A 21,483-nucleotide genomic window follows, 5' to 3' on the forward strand; every position below is an offset into this window, starting at 1 on the left:
CACGCTGAATCTCTTCACTCGCACTGACTCTCTTCACTCGCACTGACTCTCTTCACTCGCACTGACTCTCTTCACTCGCACTGACTCTCTTCACTCAGAGTGAATCTCTTCACTCACACGGAATCTCTTCACTCGCACTGAATCTGTCCACTCACACTGAATCACTTCACTCGCACTGAATCACTTCACTCGCACTGAATCTCTTCACTCACACGGAATCTCTTCACTCGCACTGCATCTGTCCACTCACACTGAATCTCTTCACTCACACTGAATCACTTCACTCGCACTGAATCTCTTCACTCGCACTGACTCTCTTCACTTGCACTGAATCACTTCACTCACAGTGAATCTCTTCACTCACACTGAATCTCTTCACTCACACTGAATCTCTTCACTCGCACTGAATCTCTTCACTCGCACAGAATCTGATCACTCGCACTGAATCTCTTCACTCACACTGAATCTGTTCACTCACACTAAATCACTTCACTATCACTGAATCTTTCTACTCACGCTGAATCTCTTCACTCACGCTGAATCTCTTCACTCACACTGAATCTCTTCACTCACACTGAATCTCTTTCCCTCGCACTGAATCTCTTCCCTCACACTGAATCTGTTCACTCACACGAAATCACTTCACTATCACTGAATCTTTCTACTCACGCTGAATCTCTTCACTCACACTGAATCTCTGCACTCACACTGAATCTCTGCACTCACACTGAATCTCTGCACTCACACTGAATCTCTGCACTCACACTGAATCTCTGCACTCACACTGAATCTCTGCACTCACACGGAATCTCTGCACTCACACGGAATCTCTGCACTCACACGGAATCTCTGCACTCACACGGAATCTCTGCACTCACACGGAATCTCTGCACTCACACGGAATCTCTGCACTCACACGGAATCTCTGCACTCACACTGAATCTCTGCACTCACACTGAATCTCTGCACTCACACTGAATCTCTGCACTCACACTGAATCTCTGCACTCACACTGAATCTCTGCACTCGCACTGAATCTCTTCACTCACCCTAAATCTCTTCACTCGCGCTGAATCTCTTCACTCACACTGAGTCTCTTCACTCACACTGAATCTGTCCACTCGCACTGAATCTCTTCACTCGCACTGAATCTCTTCACTTGCGCTGAATCTCTTCACTCGCGCTGAATCTCTTCACTCGCACTGAATCTCTTCTCGCACTGAATCTCTTCACTCACACTGACTCTCTTCACTCACACTGAATCTCTTCACTCGTACTGAATCTCTTCACTCGCACTGAATCTCTTCACTCGCACTGAATCTCTTCACTCGCACCGAATCTCTTCACTCGCACCGAATCTCTTCACTCGCACCGAATCTCTTCACTTGCGCTGAATCTCTTCACTCGCACTGAATCTCTTCACTCGCACCGAATCTCTTCACTCGCACTGAATCTCTTCACTCGTACCGAATCTCTTCACTCGCACTGAATCTCTTCACTCGCACTGAATCTCTTCACTAGCACCGAATCTCTTCACTCGCACCGAATCTCTTCACTCGCACTGAATCTCTTCACTCGCACTGAATCTCTTCACTCGCACTGAATCTCTTCACTCGCACTGAATCTCTTCACTCGCACTGAATCTGTCTACTCACACTGAATCTCTTCACTCGCACTGAATCTCTTCACTCACACTGAATCTCTTCACTCACACTGAATCTGTTCACTCACACTGAATCTCTTCACTCACACTGAATCTCTTCACTCACACTGAATCTCTTTCCCTCACACTGAATCTCTGCACTCACACTGAATCTCTGCACTCACACTGAATCTCTGCACTCACACTGAATCTCTGCACTCACACTGAATCTCTGCACTCACACTGAATCTCTGCACTCACACTGAATCTCTGCACTCACACTGAATCTCTGCACTCACACTGAATCTGTTCACTCGCACTGAATCTCTTCACTCACCCTGAATCTATTCACTCGCACTGAATCTCTTCACTCGCACTGAGTCTCTTCACTCGCACTGAATCTGTCCACTCGCACTGAATCTCTTCACTCGCACTGAATCTCTTCACTCGCACTGAATCTCTTCACTCGCACTGAATCTCTTCACTCGCACTGAATCTCTTCACTCGCACTGAATCTCTTCACTCGCACTGAATCTCCTCACTCGCACTGAATCTCTTCACTCGCACTGAATCTCTTCACTCGCACGGAATCTCTTCACTCGCACTGAATCTCTTCACTCACACTGAATCTCTTCACTCGCGCTGAATCTCTTCACTCGCACTGAATCTCTTCACTCGCACTGAATCTCTTCACTCGCACTGAATCTCTTCTCGCACACTGAATCTCTTCACTCACACTGAATCTCTTCACTCGCACTGAATCTCTTCACTCGCACTGAATCTCTTCACTCGCACTGAATCTCTTCACTCGCACTGAATCTCTTCACTCGCACTGAATCTCTTCACTCGCACTGAATCTCTTCTCGCACACTGAATCTCTTCACTCGCACTGAATCTCTTCACTCGCGCTGAATCTCTTCACTCACACTGAATCTCTTCACTCGCGCTGAATCTCTTCACTCACACTGAATCTCTTCACTAGCACCGAATGTCTTCACTCGCACCGAATCTCTTCACTCGCACCGAATCTCTTCACTCGCACCGAATCTCTTCACTCGCACCGAATCTCTTCACTCGCACTGAATCTCTTCACTCGCACTGAATCTCTTCACTCGCACTGAATCTCCTCACTCGCACTGAATCTCTTCACTCGCACTGAATCTCTTCACTCGCACTGAATCTCTTCACTCGCACTGAATCTCTTCTCGCACACTGAATCTCTTCAGTCACACTGAATCTCTTCACTTGCGCTGAATCTCTTCACTCACACTGAATCTCTTCAGTAGCACCGAATCTCTTCACTCGCACTGAATCTCTTCACTCGCGCTGAATCTCTTCACTCGCGCTGAATCTCTTCACTCGCACTGAATCTCTTCACTCGCACTGAATCTCTTCACTCGCACTGAATCTCTTCACTCGCACTGAATCTCTTCACTCGCACTAAATCTCTTCACTCGCACTAAATCTGTCCACTTACACCAATCTGGTGGATGACAGAATCTCTTCGATCAGACTGAAACTGTTTGATCACACCCAATGTATTTGATCGCACTGAATTTATTTGATCTGATTGATCATTTTTTGGTGAAAGAACAACACATTGATCACACTGCTGCACCTCCTATATTCAATGTCGCAGGTGTTTTTTTGTTACAGCGAGGTTAATTTCCATTGGTCACAATTTTTCTTCTTCATACACGAGACAGATATTGATGAGGAGAATCTGGATTCACTGTTGTCAGAAAAAAATTACGACACCATATTCAAAACTGCCACTGAAGAAACAGAAGTGCAAATTCACCAATCCTGAGCTCCCAGTGGGGAGGTGTAAAAGAGGGGAGAGTGTGTTAGAAATACCGCTCTGACTCATAAACTCATTGAGCATGGGATCAGGGAATTAACCCTAGAAGGCCATCTTGGCTCTGGTTAGAACAGAATGTAGCACCTATTCATGAAGCTGAGTCGGTGTTACAATTCCAACACTTTATATAAAGCAAATCAAAAGGTTAGAATGCGTTTTCAGTACTTCAGGCACTAGGTTGAACTGTAATGATAATGGCCCATTTCAGTGCTGAACAATAGTTGAATTCAGGCTTCAAGAAAAAGTGAGTGTATTTTTTTTGTCATATTGAGTTGTGAGGCCTGAACCTCATCCTTACTGCATTAGTCAGTCTTAAAGTACATCCGACTCTGGGCCTAAATACCCAGTGGATTGAATTCTTCACATCCATTTTTAAGCGTTTGGCCTCTGAGTTTGTGATGGACCTCGTTATAAATGTTTCAGTCCACGCATAAATTTACATTGTGTGATGCACAAACCGAAGATTCAGTGATGAACTATAGGTCACTGAATTTATCTGCTCGCAAATAATTTGATGATTCACTCCTGATATTGTCACTTGTGAATGATCTATCTTTGTGGATTCAGTCTTTGTTTCCGGTTGCGTATGCTCGATACGCATCAGAGATTCACCGTACTACAGTATCTGCACTCTGAACGGAAAAAAAACCCCTCTCTCTCAGCAGGACAACTACAATCACGAAAATTTAAAAAATCCCACCGTGGCCACTCTTCACACATGGTGGGAGCACGTATCGAGAAATTGTACACTCCCGGACTGTGATTTTACATCCATGGACACAAAATAACAGGTTGGGAGAGCACAATTTCCCAACACAGATCCCAGTATCCGCCAGTGAGATTTGAACCCCAATAACCATAGATTTTGTGCATGTTATATTTATACCTACATATATATATATATATAAGGAGCATTTATTATACATATACACACACTTGATACTTCATGTACATACATATACACACACACAGACACGCTTATACTAACAAAGAGCAGGTAGTCACGTTAAGGTCTTACCTGTGACTGGGCATTAATATTTGCTTCATTAGTTACTAGGACGTGTACGACTTCTGCTTGTCCAGCTAACGACGCAATATGCAGAGCGGTATTTCCTTTCTGAAAGTAAAAAGTAAAGGTACCAGGAATTAAGGGGGAGCAATGCAGTGCAACGAAAGCAAAAAAGAATTGCAAAGTGGCTGTTTATCAGTCAGTCAGATTACGGGCAGCTCAAATCCAAGGTATGCTTTAACTGAGAAATCAGCGGTGTACTCTCCAAAGGCCAAGTATCAGAAACCCTTCCAGCCTCGCTGGCTGGTTGGTACTGCACTGTCTTTCTATTACCCCCGACCGTATAAAGTGGGTGAAAAATTCATACTTTCCCACCCCTTCTAACATTGCTGTCATGGCGATGATGGCATTGCTGGGATTGGAGCAGGTTTCTATCAGTGAAAAGTTTCTCAAATCATTGTTTTTGGATGTCTGGGTCTGTGGTAGGCTAATTGATAGAGATTGATTGCTATGATTACGCAACAACTCCCCTGTCGTTGTATCATGAAACTACCAGGATGGTAGAAGGCGAACTGGATGGACCTTGGTCTTTTCTCGTCTAGCAATTCCTATGTTCCTATGACTAAGGCAACACGCAAACTTTTAGAAGCCTCGAAACCTGACTTCTGTTGAACTGCAGCAGTTAATACAGTTCAACTAAAGGACCAGATTAATTCAATCACATGAAAAGACATGCCCATGTTGCAGGAAGTTTCAGGAGGTTAAGTTTAATGCTCCCAAAGTAAACGTTGAGGATTAACGAGAGGTCAGTCTGGGATGATTAAAACACAACTTTCTTCCAATAAAAGCTGTGATTCTGGCACACTCAGTTGCTGCATCATATTTTGTTTGTTTTCCTGTAAGTTTATTTGAGGTTAGGGCCAGCTCTTCTACAAATGTAAATGCACAACGCTCAGCCTATGAGAGTGTTCTACTAACAAACAATGGTGCGGTCATGATGATCCCCCAGCTCTGTAAGAACGCTAAGCCCAGGGGGCGGATTGAGTCAGCTGAGTGGGTTGCTGATCCGCTGGAAGGGGCCTGGCTACAGCACCGAGGCAGCCGGAAGATGCCTGGCTGGCTGTCGGAGGTTCCTCCACACTGGGTTTACTAAAACACAGGGTTATGCAGGAATACGATGACAGACTTGTCCAAATTTCAAAGGTTGTCCTGTTGTGATCCATTCATTTTATCAATGAATGATAGATCCTTAGAATGGCAGCGGTGATGGGTTCATATCAACTTGCTTTTGGGACAGGTTAAGTGGGTTCTTGTTTAAAAAAGAAAGACTTGCATTTATATAGCGCCTTTCACGACCACTGGACGTCTCAAAGCGCTTTACAGCCAATGAAGTACTTTTGGAGTGTAGTCACTGTTGTAATGTGGGAAATGCAGCAGCCAGTTTGCGCACAGCAAGCTCCCATAAACAGCAATGTGATAATGACCAGATAATCTGTTTTTGCTCTGTTGATTGAGGGATAAATATTGGCCGGGACACCGGGGATAACTCCCCTGCTCTTCTTCAAAATAGTGCCGTGGGATCTTTTATGTCCACCTGAGAGAGCAGACGGGACCTTGGTTTAACGTCACATCCAAAAGACGGCACCTCTGACAGTACAACACTCCCTCAGCGCTGCACTGGAGTGTCAGCCTAGATTTATGTGCTACAAGTCCCTGGAGTTGGGACTTGAACCCACAACCTTCTGGCTCAAAGGAGAGTGTGCTACCCACTGAGCCACAGCTGACACTGTTTAACACAATGCGAGCTCAAAAAAGAATGGATTATACAGTTCATTATTATCAATACATATAGGAACATTGGAACAGGAGAAGGCTGTTCAGTCCCTTGAGCCTGTTCCACCAGTCAGTTACATCACGGCTGATCTATATCTTAACCCCATTTACCCGCCTTAGGCTCCATATCCCTTGATACCCTTACGTAACAAAAATCTAGTGATTTCAGTCTTGAAAGCTTCAGGGAACTATAGACCAGTTAGCTTAACATTGGTGGTAGGAAAGATAATCGAATCTTCACTTAAAGATGTAATAGAAAAACATCTAGAAACCGAAAACATAATAAAGAGTCAGCACGGATTTCCAAAGGGAGGGTCATGCTTGACCAACCTTATTGAATTCTTTGAAGAAGTAACAGAAAGAGTAGACAAGGGTAATGCAGTAGATGTAATATATTTGGATTTTCAAAGGGCCTTCAATAAGGTACCGCATAGTAGACTTATGACTAAGGTCAGAGCATGCGGAGTCGGGGGGGACAGGTAGCAGAATGGATAGCAAACTGGCTACAAAACAGAGAACAGAAAATAGAGGTTAAAGGTAGTTACTCAGACTGGCAAAAGGTGGGAAGTGGTGTTCCACAGGGATTAGGGCTGGGACCACTATTGTTCACCATTTACGTTAACAATTTGGACTCGGGAATTGGAAGTACAATTTCTAAATTTGCGGACGACACCAAATTGGGGTGTGCAGTTAATACAAAGGACGATTGTGACAAAATACAAGAAGACATTCCTGAACGGCCAAGTTCTAATTTTAAGATTATGTCCCCTTGTTCTTGACTCCCCCAGCAGAGGAAATAATTTCTCGTACCTACCCCATCAAATCTTTTTAACGTTTCAAAAACCTCGATCAGATCACCCCTCAATCTTCTACACTCAATGGAATACAAGCCAATACATATACTGATCTTAATAATAAGAAGCTGCTTGGCAGATTTGTTTAAAGTCTATTTTATCAAGGAATAGAGGTTATAATTCAATGTTTATGAATGATAAATCTATATATAATCTTTCTAGTGCTGTGTTAAGAAAGAAAGACTTGCATTTATATAGCTCCGTTCACAACCTCAGGACGTGCCAAAGCGTTTTACAGTTAATGAAGTACTTTTGAAGCGTAGACACTGTTGTAATGCAAGAAACGCGGCAGCCAATTTGCACACAGGAATGTCAACAATAACAACTTGAATTTATATAGTGTCTTTAATGTAGTAAAAAAGTCCCAAAGCGCTTCACAGCAGATATAATTTTACACCGAGCCACATAAAGAAATATTAGGACAGGTGACCAAAAGCTTGGTCAAAGAGGTAGGTTTTTAAGGAGTGACTTAAAAGAGGAAAGAGAGGTAGAGATGCAAAGAGGTTTCAGGAGGGAATTCCAGAGCTTATGGCCTGGGCAGCTGAAGGCACATCTGCCAATGGTACAGCGATGAAAATTGCGAAGGAACTCGGGGATGCACAAGAACATAAGAATTAGGAGCAGGAGTTGGCCATTCAGCCCTTCGAGCCTGCTCCGCCTTCAATAAGATCATGGCTGATTGCCTACCTCAACTCCACTTTCCTGCCTGATCTCCATATCCCTTGGTTCCCTTAGTATCCAGAAAACTATTGCTCTCAGTGGATATACTCAATGACTGAGCATCCACAGCCCTGTGGGGTAGAGAATTCTGAAGATTCACAACTCTTTGAGTGAAAACATTTCTCCTCATCTCAGTCCTAAATGACCAACCCCTTATTTTGAGACTGTGGCCCCTGGTTCTAGACTCCCCAGCCAGGGGAAACATCCTGCCAACATCTACCCTGTCAAGCCCTGTAAGAATTTTATAAGTTTCAATGAAATCACCTCTCATTCTTCTAAACTCTAGGGAATATAGGTCTAGTCTAGTCAATCTCTCCTCGTAGGACAAGCCCCCCCCATCCCAGGAATCAGTCTAGTGAACCTTCGTTGCACTCCCTCGAAGGAAAGTATATCCTTCTTTAGGTAAGGAGACCAAAACTGTACACAATACTCCAGGTGTGGTCTCGCCAAGGCCCTATATAATTGAAGCCAGAATTGGAGGAGCAGAGAGATCTCGGAGGGTTGTAGTGCTGGAGGAGGTTACAGAGATAAGGAGGGGCGAGGCCATGGAGGAATTTGAATACAAGGATGAGAATTTTAAAATGGAGGTGTTGCCTGACCGGGTGACAATGTAGATCAGTGAGCACAGGGGGTGATGGGTGAATGGGACTCGGTGTGAGTTAGGATATGGGGCAGTGAGCACAGGGGTGACGGGTGAACGGGACTCGGTGTGAGTTAGGATATGGGGCAGTGAGCACAGGGGTGACGGGTGAACGGGACTCGGTGTGAGTTAGGATATGGGGCAGTGAGCACAGGGGTGACGGGTGAACGGGACTGGGTGTGAGTTAGGATATGGGGCAGTGAGCACAGGGGGTGATGGGTGAATGGGACTCGGTGTGAGTTAGGATATGGGGCAGTGAGCACAGGGGGTGATGGGTGTGGTAAACCACTGTCATACCTGTCTGTGTCTGTATGTGTATTCCACTAGGTACAGGTCTGGACATGCCTCGGCTGACTCCTCCCACTATTCCAGGTATATAAGTGACTACCTCCCAGTCCCTTAGTATTCTGGACGGGTCGACCACTCGAGACAAGACCTTCATTCTTTAGTTAATAAAAGCCTGATTGTTACTCGCTCAACTTCAGTCTTTTGAGTAATTGATGGCGCATCAATTTTATTAACTAAATTTTTTATAATGGAGAAGATCCTCACACCAGCATGCCTGGACCTGGACAGTCGGGAAGCGGACGCTTCCACCAAGTTTGCTCACTGGCTCACGTGCTTCGAGACATTCCTGACTGCCTCCACTGCGGTCGAAACGGATGCGGACAAACTGTCTGTCCTGATCTCCAAGGTGAACCACCGAGTGTACTCAGTCATCCGGGATGCGACCTCGTACACAGCCGCCCTCCAGCTCCTCAAGACCCAGTACACGCGCCCTGTGAACGAAGTATACGCTAGGCACCTTCTGGGGAGTCGCAAGCAACAACCTGGGGAATCGACTGAGGAATACCTCCAAGCACTGTCCGTGCTTGGCCGGGCCTGTGGGTGTAAGGCGGTAACGCCCACTAAGTACACGGAGGAACTGATCCGGGATGCCTTCGTAGCGGGCCACAGGTCCAACTACACCCGACAGCGACTGCTGGAGCAGAGTGGCCTCACCCTCGACAAAGCCTCCGACATCGCACTAACGCTGGACGCAGCCTTCCGGGGCATGGATGCCTACTCCTCTGCACCGTGGACGCCGCGGGGAACGACAACCTGGGACACGGTAGGACAGCCCCATAGCACCGTGCCACCCCAGCCACAGCCCAACAACGGCCCAACTACCGCAGCAGTGTCCCAAAGCCAGACAGCAGTATCCCAAGGCCAGAAATGCTACTTCTGTGGCCAGGCCAAACACCCCAGAGCGCGCTGCCCGGCGAAGAATGCAACCTGCTCGGGCTGCGGGAAAAAGGGACACTACGCCAGCGTCTGCAAGGCCAAAGCCACCCCGAACGCCAGCAGCGCCGCGTGTGGGCCGTGCGAGCCGCCATCTTGGGCCTCCCCAGCCATGTGCGAACCACCGCAGCAGCAGCCATCTTGGACGACTCCAGCCACATGGGAATCATGGGCGCCGCCATCTTGGACACCAGCCGGGACGCAGCAGACCGCCAACCCCCACCCATCTGATACTCGCAGCGACACACCGACCCCTACGCTGGCCTCTGTGACGCTGGACCAAACGAGACCGCACCAGTTAGCTCGGTCCAAAATGGACGTTAAGGTAAACGGCCATGCAATAAACTGCCTTTTTGACTCCGGGAGCACAGAGAGCTTCATCCACCCCGACACGGTGCGGCGTTGCTCTCTCCCAGTCCTGCCTGCGCACCAGCGGATTTCTATGGCCTCCGAGTCCCAGTCAGCGGACATTGGCGGCTACTGCGTGGTGACACTAGTAGTAGACGGGACTGTGTTCAATAATTTTAAACTCCTGGTCCTGCCCCAACTTTGCGCTGCCGTTCTCCTGGGGTTGGATTTCCAGTGCCACCTCCAAAGCGTTACGATGGCGTACGGTGGCCCCCTCCCCCCACTCACAGTCCGCAGCCAGCAGCCTCCAAATTGCCCGCCGCGCACTAGATGCAACCTCTCCACACTCAGAGTCCCACCCCCCCCACTGTTTGCTAACCTCACCCCTGACTGTAAGCCCATCGCCACAAAGAGCAGGCGATACAGTGCCGGGGACAGGGTTTTCATCAAAACCGAAGTGGAACGGCTCCTGAAGGAGGGGATTATTGAGGGCAGCTCCAGCCCCTGGCGAGCCCAGGTTGTGGTCGTTAAGACCGGCGAGAAACAACGCCTGGTCATCGACTACAGCCAAACAATAAACCGCTACACCCTGCTGGACGCCTACCCACTCCCCCGCATAGCTGACATGGTCAACCAGATCGCGCAGTACCGCGTCTTTTCGACCATTGACCTGAAATCAGCGTACCACCAGCTCCCCATCAGCCCTGAAGACCGCCAGTATACTGCTTTTGAGGCAAACGGCCGCCTCTATCACTTCCTTAGGGTTCCCTTCGGCGTTACCAACGGGGTCTCCGTCTTCCAAAGGGAGATGGACCGGATGGTCGATCAAAACGAGCTGCAGGCCACTTTCCCTTACCTAGATAATGTGACCATCTGCGGCCATGACTTGCAGGACCATGACGCAAACCTCGAGAAATTCCTCCGCACCGCCCAACTCCTGAACCTGACATATAACAAGGAGAAGTGCATATTCCGCACAGACCGCCTCGCCATCCTTGGCTGTGTTGTAGAACACGGGGTCATCGGTCCCGACCCGGACCGGATGCGTCCCCTTATGGAACTCCCACTGCCCCACTGCCTAAAAGCTCTGAAGAGGTGCCTAGGGTTTTTTTCCTACTACGCTCAGTGGGTCCCCTACTATGCAGACAAAGCCCGTCCGCTGATCAAGTCCACCTCTTTTCCCGTGACGGCAGAGGCCCGCTTAGCCTTCCACCGTATCAAGGAAGACATTGCCAAAGCCACCATGCACGCAGTGGACGAATCCATCCCCTTCCAGGTGGAAAGCGATGCGTCCGACTTCGCTCTGGCCGCCACCCTTAATCAGGCGGGGAGACCTGTGGCATTCTTCTCACGAACCCTCCAGGGCCCGGAGACCAGACACTCCGCGGTCGAGAAGGAGGCCCAGGCTATCGTGGAGGCTGTGCGTCATTGGAGGCACTACCTGGCCGGAAAACGATTTACCCTGCTCACTGACCAGCGTTCAGTTGCTTTTATGTTCAACAACAAGCAGAGGGGCAAAATCAAAAATGACAAGATCTTGAGGTGGAGAATCGAACTTTCCACCTACAATTACGAGATCTTGTACCGGCCTGGGAAGCTCAATGAACCCCCAGATGCCCTATCGCGTGGCACCTGCGCCAGCGCGCAGATCGATAGGCTGAGGGCCCTCCACAATGACCTCTGCCACCCGGGGGTCACCAGGTTCTTCCACTTCATCAAGGCCCGCAACCTGCCTTACTCCATTGAGGAGGTCAGGACCATGACCAAGAACTGCCAAGTCTGCGCTGAGTGCAAACCGCACTTTTATAGACCAGACAGAGCCCACCTGATAAAAGCCACTCGCCCTTTCGAACGCCTGAGCGTCGATTTTAAAGGGCCTCTCCCCTCCTCCGACCGCAATGTGTACTTCCTCAACATCATTGACGAGTACTCCCGGTTCCCGTTCGCTTTCCCCTGCCCGGACATGACCAGTGCCACGGTCATTAAATGTCTGAACAGCCTCTTCACCCTGTTCGGTTTCCCCAGCTATATCCATAGCGACCGGGGCTCATCGTTTATGAGCGACGAACTCCGCCAGTACCTGCTCGCTAGGGGTATTGCCACAAGCAGGACCACCAGTTACAACCCCCGGGGGAACGGACAGGTGGAAAGAGAGAATGCAACTGTTTGGAAGGCTGCCCTACTAGCCTTAAAGTCTAGGGGCCTTCCGACCTCCCGCTGGCAGGAGGTGCTCCCCGATGCGCTCCACTCGATTCGGTCACTTCTCTGCACTGCCACCAATGCCACCCCTCACGAGAAAATGTTTGTCTTCCCAAGGAAGTCCACATCGGGGACATCGTTACCGCCATGGCTGACGTCCCCAGGGCCGGTACTACTGAGAAGACACGTGAGGGCCAATAAAACGGACCCCCTGGTCGAGAGGGTCGACCTCCTCCACGCCAACCCCCAGTACGCTTACATTGCGTACCCGGACGGGCGGGAGGACACAGTCTCCATACGAGACCTCGCACCCTCGGGGACCGCTGTAACCCACTACCCATTACCACCCCCCCCCACGACCCGATATCCAACCCCAGCAGCCGGCTCGCCTTGGACCGTCACCCATGAGGACTACACTCCAGGGCCCCAGCCTACACGGGACGCGACGCCGGAAGCTCCACCACCCCTGCCGTCGCCACGTCGATCACAGCGGCAGACAAGACCTCCGGAGAGACTCCAATACACGAACTTTTAAATACACTTCACCCCGCCGGACTCATTTTTAAACAAGGGGTGAATGTGGTAAACCACTGTCATACCTGTCTGTGTCTGTATGTGTATTCCACTAGGTACAGGTCTGGACATGCCTCGGCTGACTCCTCCCACTATTCCAGGTATATAAGTGACTACCTCCCAGTCCCTTAGTATTCTGGACGGGTCGACCACTCGAGACAAGACCTTCATTCTTTAGTTAATAAAAGCCTGATTGTTACTCGCTCAACTTCAGTCTTTTGAGTAATTGATGGCGCATCAATGGGTGAATGGGACTGGGTGTGAGTTAGGATATGGGGCAGTGAGCACAGGGGTGACGGGTGAATGGGACTCGGTGTGAGTTAGGATATGGGGCAGTGAGCACAGGGGTGACGGGTGAATGGGACTCGGTGTGAGTTAGGATATGGGGCAGTGAGCACAGGGGTGACGGGTGAATGGGACTCGGTGTGAGTTAGGATATGGGGCAGTGAGCACAGGGGGTGATGGGTGAATGGGACTCGGTGTGAGTTAGGATATGGGGCAGTGAGCACAGGGGTGACGGGTGAACGGGACTGGGTGTGAGTTAGGATATGGGGCAGCAGAGTTTTAGATGAGCTCAAGTTTACAGAGGGTGGAAGGTCGGCCACGAGAGCGCTGGAATAGTCCAGTCTGGAAGTAACAAAGGCATGGATGTGGGTTTCAGCAGCAAATAGCTGAGGAGGGGCAGAGATGGGTGATATTACGGAGGTGGAAGTAGGCGTTCTTAGTGATGGAGAGGATATGGGGTCAGAAGCTCAGCTTAGGGTCAAATAGGATGCTGAGGTTGCGAACAGTCTAGTTGAGCCCAGGGATGGAATCGGCAGCTCGGGACAGAGTTTGTTGTGGGGACCAAAAACAATGGCTTTAGTCATCCCAATATTTCAGATATCGGACAAGCAGGGTGACAAATCAGAGGCAGTGGAGGGGTTGGGATAGGTGGTCGTGAGGTAGAGCTGAGTGTTGTCAGCGTACATGTGGAACCTTACATTGTGTTTTTGGATGATGTCGAGGAGCGGCATGTAGATGAGAAATAGGAGGGGACCAAGGATAGTTTCTTGGAGAACTCCAGAGGTAACGGTGCAGGAGCGGGAAGAGAAGTCATTGCGGGAGATTCTCTGGCTACGACTGGATAGATAGGAATGGAACCAGGTGAGGGCAGTGTGGTAAACCACTGTTTGTATTCCTGTTTGTCCTGTTTGTATTCCACTGTGTACATGCCTGGACATGCCTCGGCTGACTCCTCCCACAGGTCCTAGTATAAAGGTGACTGCTCCCCAGCCCTTAGTATCATGGACCGGTCGACCACGCGAGGCAGACCTCCATTCTGTTGTTAATAAAAGCCTTTAGTTACTCTTCTAACTCTCAGTCTTTTATGAGTAATTGATAGCGCATCAATTTTATTAACAACATTTTTATAATGGAGAAGATCCTCACACCAGCATGCCTGGACTTAGATCATCGGGAGGCGGACTCATCCACCAAGTTTACTCACTGGCTTAAGTGTTTCGAAAAATTCCTGACCGCCTCCGAAGCAATCAAATCGGACGAGGACAAACTGGATGTCCTGACCTCCAAAGTGAACCACCGAGTGTACTCGGTCATCCAAGACGCGACCTCGTACGCGGACGCTATCAAGCTCCTCAAGGACCAGTACACGCGCCCAGTGAACGAAGTGTACGCCAGGCACCTCCTGGGGAGTCGTAAACAACAACCTGGGGAATCGACTGTGGAATACCTTCAGGCACTGTCTGTGCTTGGCCGGGCCTGTGGTTGTAAGGATGTAAAGGCCGCCGTGTACACAGAGGAACTTATCCGGGACGCTTTTGTAGCGGGCCACAGATCCAATTACACCCGACAGCGACTGTTGGAGCAGAGTAACCTCGACCTCAACAAGGCCTCTGAACTCGCACTATCGTTGGATGCAGCCTACCAGGGCATGGATGCCTACTCCTCTGCACCGTGGACGCCGCGGGGAATGACAGCCTGGGGCACGGTAGGACCGTCTCATAGCGCCGTGCCACCCCAGCCACACCCCAACAATGGCCCAACTACCGCAGCAGTGTCCCAAGGCCAGACAGCAGTGCCCCAAGGCCAGAAATGCTACTTCTGTGGCCAGGCAAAACACCCCAGAGCGCGCTGCCCGGCGAAAAACGCGATCTGCTCGGGCTGCGGGAAGAAGGGACACTACGCTAGCGTCTGCAGGGCCAAAGCCACCCCGAACCCCAGCAGCGCCGCGTGTGGGCCATGCGGGCCGCCATCTTGGACCTCCCCGGCCATGTGCGAATCACCGGTACAGCAGCCATTTTGGACGCCTCCAGCCACATGGGGATCATGGACGCCGCCATCTTGGACGACAGCCGGGACGCAGCAGGCCCCCGACACCGCCTCATCTGATACCCGCAGCGACACACCGACCCCTACGCTGGCATCCGTTACACTGGACCAAGCGAGACCGCACCAACTGGCCAGTTCCACAATGGACATTAAGGTAAATGGTCACGATACAATCTGCCTTTTTGACTCTGGGAGCACGGAGAGCTTCATCCACCCCGACACGGTGCGGCGTTGCTCTCTCCCAGTCCTGCCTGCGCAACAGCGGATTTCTATGGCCTCCGAGTCCCAGTCGGCGGACATCGGCGGCTACTGCGTGGTGACACTCGTAGTAGACGGGACCGTGTACGATCATTTTAAACTTCTGGTCCTGCCTGACCTCTGCGCTGCCGTCCTGCTGGGGTTAGATTTTCAGTGCCACCTTAAAAGTGTTACGATGGCGTACGGTGGACCCCTACCCCCACTCACAGTCCGCAGCCAGCAGCTTCCAAACTGCCCGCCGCGCACCAGGTGCAACCTCTCCACACTCAGAGTCACCCCCCCCAACTGTTTGCTAACCTCACCCCCGACTGTAAGCCCATCGCCACAAAGAGCAGGCGATACAGTGCCGGGGACAGGGTTTTCATTAAAACCGAAGTGGAGCGGCTCCTGAAAGAAGGGATTATTGAGGGCAGCACCAGCCCCTGGCGAGCCCAGGTTGTGGTCGTTAAGACCGGCGAGAAGCAGCGCCTGGTCATCGACTACAGCCAGACAATAAATCGCTACACCCTGCTGGACGCCTACCCACTCCCCCGTATAGCTGATATGGTCAACCAGATCGCGCAGTACCGCGTCTTCTCGACCATTGACCTGAAATCAGCGTACCACCAGCTCCCCATCCGCCCTGAGGACCGCCAGTACACTGCCTTTGAGGCAAACGGCCGCCTCTATCACTTCCTTAGGGTTCCCTTTGGCGTCACCAACGGGGTCTCCGTCTTCCAAAGGGAGATGGACCGGATGGTAGATCAAAATGCGTTGCAGGCCACTTTCCCATATCTGGACAATGTGACCATCTGCGGCCGTGACTTGCAGGACCATGACGCAAACCTCGAAAAATTCCTCCGCACCGCCCAACTCCTAAACCTGACATATAACAAGGAGAAGTGCATATTCCGCACAAACCGCCTCGCCATCCTTGGCTGTGTTGTGGAACACGGAGTCATCGGCCCCGACCCCGACCGGATGCGTCCCCTTATGGAACTTCCACTGCCCCACTGCCTCAAGGCCCTGAAGAGGTGCCTAGGGTTTTTCTCCTATTACGCCCAGTGGGTCCCCTACTATGCGGACAAGGCCCGTCCGCTGATCAAGTCCACCTCTTTTCCCTTGACGGCAGAGGCCCGCTTAGCCTTCCACCGTATCAAGGAGGACATTGCCAAAGCCACCATGCACGCAGTGGACGAATCCATCCCCTTCCAGGTGGAAAGCGACGCGTCTGACTTTGCCCTGGCCGCTACCCTCAATCAGGCGGGGAGACCCGTGGCCTTCTTTTCACGAACCCTCCAAGGCCCGGAGACCAGACACTCCGCTGTTGAGAAGGAGGCCCAGGCGATTGTGGAGGCTGTGCGTCATTGGAGGCACTACCTGGCCGGAAAACGATTTACCCTGCTCACTGACCAGCGTTCAGTTGCTTTTATGTTTAACAACAAGCAGAGGGGCAAAATCAAAAATGACAAGATCTTGAGGTGGAGAATCGAACTTTCCACCTACAACTACGAGATCTTGTACCGGCCCGGGAAGCTAAATGAACCCCCGGATGTGCTATCGCGTGGCACCTGCGCCAGCGCGCAGATCGATAGACTGCGGGCCCTCCACAATGACCTCTGCCACCCGGGGGTCACCAGGTTCTTCCACTTCATCAAGGCCCGCAACCTGCCTTACTCTATTGAGGAGGTCAGGACCATGACCAGGAACTGCCAAGTCTGCGCTGAGTGCAAACCGCACTTTTATAGACCAGACAGGGCCCACCTGATAAAAGCCACTCGCCCCTTCGAGCGCCTGAGCGTCGATTTTAAAGGGCCTCTCCCCTCCTCCGACCGCAATGTGTACTTCCTCAATATTATTGATGAGTACTCCCGTTTCCCGTTCGCCTTCCCCTGCCCGGACATGACCAGTGCCACGGTCATTAAATGTCTGAACAACCTCTTCACCCTGTTCGGCTTCCCCAGCTATATCCATAGCGACCGGGGCTCATCGTTTATGAGCGACGAACTCCGTCAGTACCTGCTAACTAGGGGTATTGCCACAAGCAGGACCACCAGTTACAACCCCCGGGGGAACGGACAGGTGGAAAGAGAAAATGCGACAGTTTGGAAGGCCGTCCTGCTAGCCTTAAAGTCTAGGGGCCTTCCAACCTCCCGCTGGCAGGATGTGCTCCCCGATGCGCTCCACTCTATTCGGTCACTGATCTGCACTGCCACTAACGCCACCCCTCATGAGAAAATGTTTGTCTTCCCAAGGAAGTCCACATCGGGGACATCGCTACCGCCATGGCTGACGTCCCCAGGGCCGGTCCTACTGAGAAGACACGTGAGGACCCATAAAACGGACCCCCTGGTCGAGAGGGTCGACCTCCTCCACGCCAACCCCCAGTATGCTTACATCGCATACCCGGACGGGCGGGAGGACACAGTCTCCATAAGAGACCTTGCACCCTCGGGGGCCGCAGTAACCCACTACCCACTACCACCCCCCCCCACGATCCGATATCCAGCCCCAGCAGACGGCAGGCCTGGGCCCCGCGACCCGCTCAACATCTACGAGGACGACACGCCTGTGCCACAGCCTACGCTGGACTCGACGCCGGAAACTTCACTACCCCTGCCGTCGCCACGCAGATCACAGCGGCAGACAAGACCTCCGGAGAGACTCCAATACACTAACTTTTAATACACTTCACCCCGCCGGACTCAATTTTAAACAAGGGGTGAATGTGGTAAACCACTGTTTGTATTCCTGTTTGTCCTGTTTGTATTCCACTGTGTACATGCCTGGACATGCCTCGGCTGACTCCTCCCACAGGTCCTAGTATAAAGGTGACTGCTCCCCAGCCCTTAGTATCATGGACCGGTCGACCACGCGAGGCAGACCTCCATTCTGTTGTTAATAAAAGCCTTTAGTTACTCTTCTAACTCTCAGTCTTTTATGAGTAATTGATAGCGCATCAGGCAGTCCCACCGAGCTGGACAACAGAGGAGAGATGTTGGAGGAGGATGGTGTGGTCAACTGTGTCAAAGTCTGCAGACAGGTTGAGAAGGATGACAAGTGAAGGATTTTGGGTTTTTGATGCTTGTTTTAAAGAAGACTAAAATAATGGACTTGAATGAAAACCTCGCATTCTTGGTAAAGAACACAGCTGTAAGTTTGACCAAAGTAAGGATGCATATTGTCCAGGATGCAGAGAGAGAGAGAAACATCTGTTAACCAGACGAAATGGAGCAATGAAGTAACTGATAAGAAGAAACAATGCGGGAAGTTGCAGCGATAAGGAAGCAAGGGCTGCAAACTGGTAAGAGATTCTTTGATGCTTGATTATTAAAGAGCAGACTTTAGAAAGGAAATCATATAAAACAGCTCATTCTACAAGGGTTTTGAGGAGAACCAAGGACATCAGAACAAGACGTCATAGGAAAGGAACCTGATAAATTCTTTGTCTTGAGCTGTACACATAGAAAAGGAAAGGTTGTGTGAAAAGTTTCTACTGTCTTTCTGGTACAAATTGCCACATTGTATGTCAAATGAAATTCTTTACAGTTAGAAAATAACTAGTGTCTCACTTGATTTCTTTGCCTTTTGTATTCTGACTAAGAAAGAAAAATAATCTTACAGGAGGGATAGTTCACCACGGTCACAGTCACATAGGGTGTCATTTGTGACTTTGATGAGGGCCGTTTCGGTGCTGTGGCAAATGCGGATACCTGATTGGAGAGGTTCAAACATGGAGTTGCGGGAAAGATGGGCACGGGTTTGGAAGGTGACAAGACGTTCGAGGACTTTGGAGAGGAAAGGGAGGTTGGAGATGGTCCCACAAATAGCAGTGAGATACATGACCAGACCATCTGTTTTAGTGAGGTTGGCTGAGGGATAAATATTGGCTAGGACACCGGGGAGAACTCCCCTGAGGCTACAGAACAGGCTCAGTGCACCCATGGAATCTCAGGACTCAAATTTAACAACCTTGTTTGAACAGAATCAGGCTGACCGATTGCACAGAGAAGAAATTGGCCCAGTGGGAGTCGGTCATCAGACGAGTGCCATGCTCTGGCTTCGCACAAAAGCTGGATTCAAGACTTTACACTGCCACCCTGTTTATGTATCGGTCGAATCACTGAGAAAAAATGGTTGCGCTGCTTCCAATTCGCCGCCATCCTTGCTGTGACGCATCCCAATTGAAAATGCAAGGAAACATGGAAGAGCTTATCGACGGCCAAATCGGCGGGCTGGAAATACACGGTGCACTTGCCAATCTCACCACTGTAGGAAAGTCTGGGCCATTATCTCCAGAACATCATTTAGATGGTTAAAGTAGGAGGACAAGATGCATAAACGTGCCTTGCATTCACTTGAGTTTAGAAGATTAAGGGGTGATCTGATTGAGGTGTTTAAAATGTTAAAGAGATTCGACAGGGTAGATACAGGGAAACTATTTCCTCTGGTGGGGGAATCCAGAACAAGAGGGCAAATCTTAAAATTAGAGCCAGGATAATCAGGGGGGAAATCAGGAAGCACTTCTTCGCACAAAAGGTAGTAGAAATCAGGAATTCTCTCCCCAAAAGGCTGTGGATGCTGGGGGTCAATTGGAGCTTTCAAGACTAAGATCACTAGATATTTATTAGGTAAGGGTATCAAGGGGGGTGGAGTTCGGGCAGGTAAATGAAGTTGAGGTGCAAATCAGCCATGATGTAACTGAATGGCAGAACAGGCTCGAGGCCTACTCCTGTTCCTATATGTATTGATACCACTGAACCATATAATCCTTTCTACATCTAGCTCGCATTTGTTAAACAAAAACACACTTTGACCTTGATCAAAAGCAATTTGATATAAACCCATCACCACTACCATTCTAAGGATCTATCATTCATTGATAAATTGATAAATGGAGTTGAGGTGCAGATCAGCCATGATTTAACTGAATGACGGAGCAGGATCGAGAAGGCTGACTGGCCTACTCCTGTTCCTAATGTTACTGTCGCGCAGAAAAATGCATCGGGCAAATAGGGGGTCGAGATGGCAGCCGTCGAGAAACAGCTCCACTTTCCTGGAGGGGAGCTGCAACGTGAAATGCCATCAGGCCAGCTGAGGTTGACCTGCTGTTTGCTGAGACAATGTTCAGAGCGCAAATATTCCAGGTTGATTCAGGATGTAAAATGAAAAAAGGTTTCAGTGTGGGTAGGGATTGAAGCGTTGCTGCAGTCTTCCTCACAGCCAGTCACACTGATTGATTTACATTCCTTTCAGAGATTAGTCATGGCTCACAGCCTACTGAAGTCTGGACCCTCAGTGTATTATTACCAGATACCCTTCAGAAGATGTACTGCTCCTCAATTCACTTCCTGCTGCAGCTCACATTCTAGGGAAGGATGCAGGTTCACTTCAGAGGACAGTGGGGGATGTAACTGTCCATTCTCAAATTTAACTCACATTTCTTCCAAAACACTTCAAAAGCTCAACTGTTACCAACTTCATCCGCCTATTTTCAGAATAAGCTAAAATGAATGGCAACTCGCTCTTACTTAGTTTAATAAGAAAGACAGACTTGCATTTATATCATGCCTTTCATGATCTCAGGACGTCCCAAAGTGCTTCAGAGCCAATGAAGTACTTTTGAAGTGTAGTCGCTGATGTAATGTAGGAAACACAGCAGCAATTTGCGCACAGCAAGCTCCCACAAACAGCAATGGGATACATGACCAAATCATCTGTTTTAGTGATGTTGGTTGAGGGATAAAGTTTGGCCAAGACACCGGGGAGAACTCCCCTGCTCCTCTTCCGAATAGTGGCATGGCGTCTTTTATGTCCACCTGAGGGGGCTGATGGGGCCTTGGTTTAATGTCTCATCCGAAAGGCAGCACCTCCAACAGTGCAGCACTTCCTCAGTACTGCCTGAATTTTGTGCTCAAGTCCCTGGAGGGACTTGAACCCACAGCCTTCTGATAA

At 49.9% G+C, this 21,483-nt stretch overlaps 1 protein-coding gene across 19 annotated transcripts in view; it reads right to left on the bottom strand.

The window, feature by feature from the left end:
- Window positions 1-21,483, bottom strand: part of ank3b (ankyrin 3b) — an 878,328-nt gene that overhangs the window by 597,263 nt on the left and 259,582 nt on the right. For all 19 annotated transcript variants that reach the window (XM_085994929.1, XM_085994938.1, XM_085994933.1 and 16 more), the window contains exon 4: window positions 4,522-4,620. In XM_085994929.1, coding sequence (XP_085851055.1) covers window positions 4,522-4,620 — 99 coding nt within the window. The remainder of the gene's footprint in view (window positions 1-4,521; window positions 4,621-21,483) is intronic.

This window comes from Somniosus microcephalus, chromosome 8 (assembly GCF_052327205.1).
Source record: "Somniosus microcephalus isolate GS21.2 chromosome 8, FLI_Smic_1.0, whole genome shotgun sequence".
Lineage (NCBI taxonomy): Eukaryota > Metazoa > Chordata > Chondrichthyes > Squaliformes > Somniosidae > Somniosus > Somniosus microcephalus.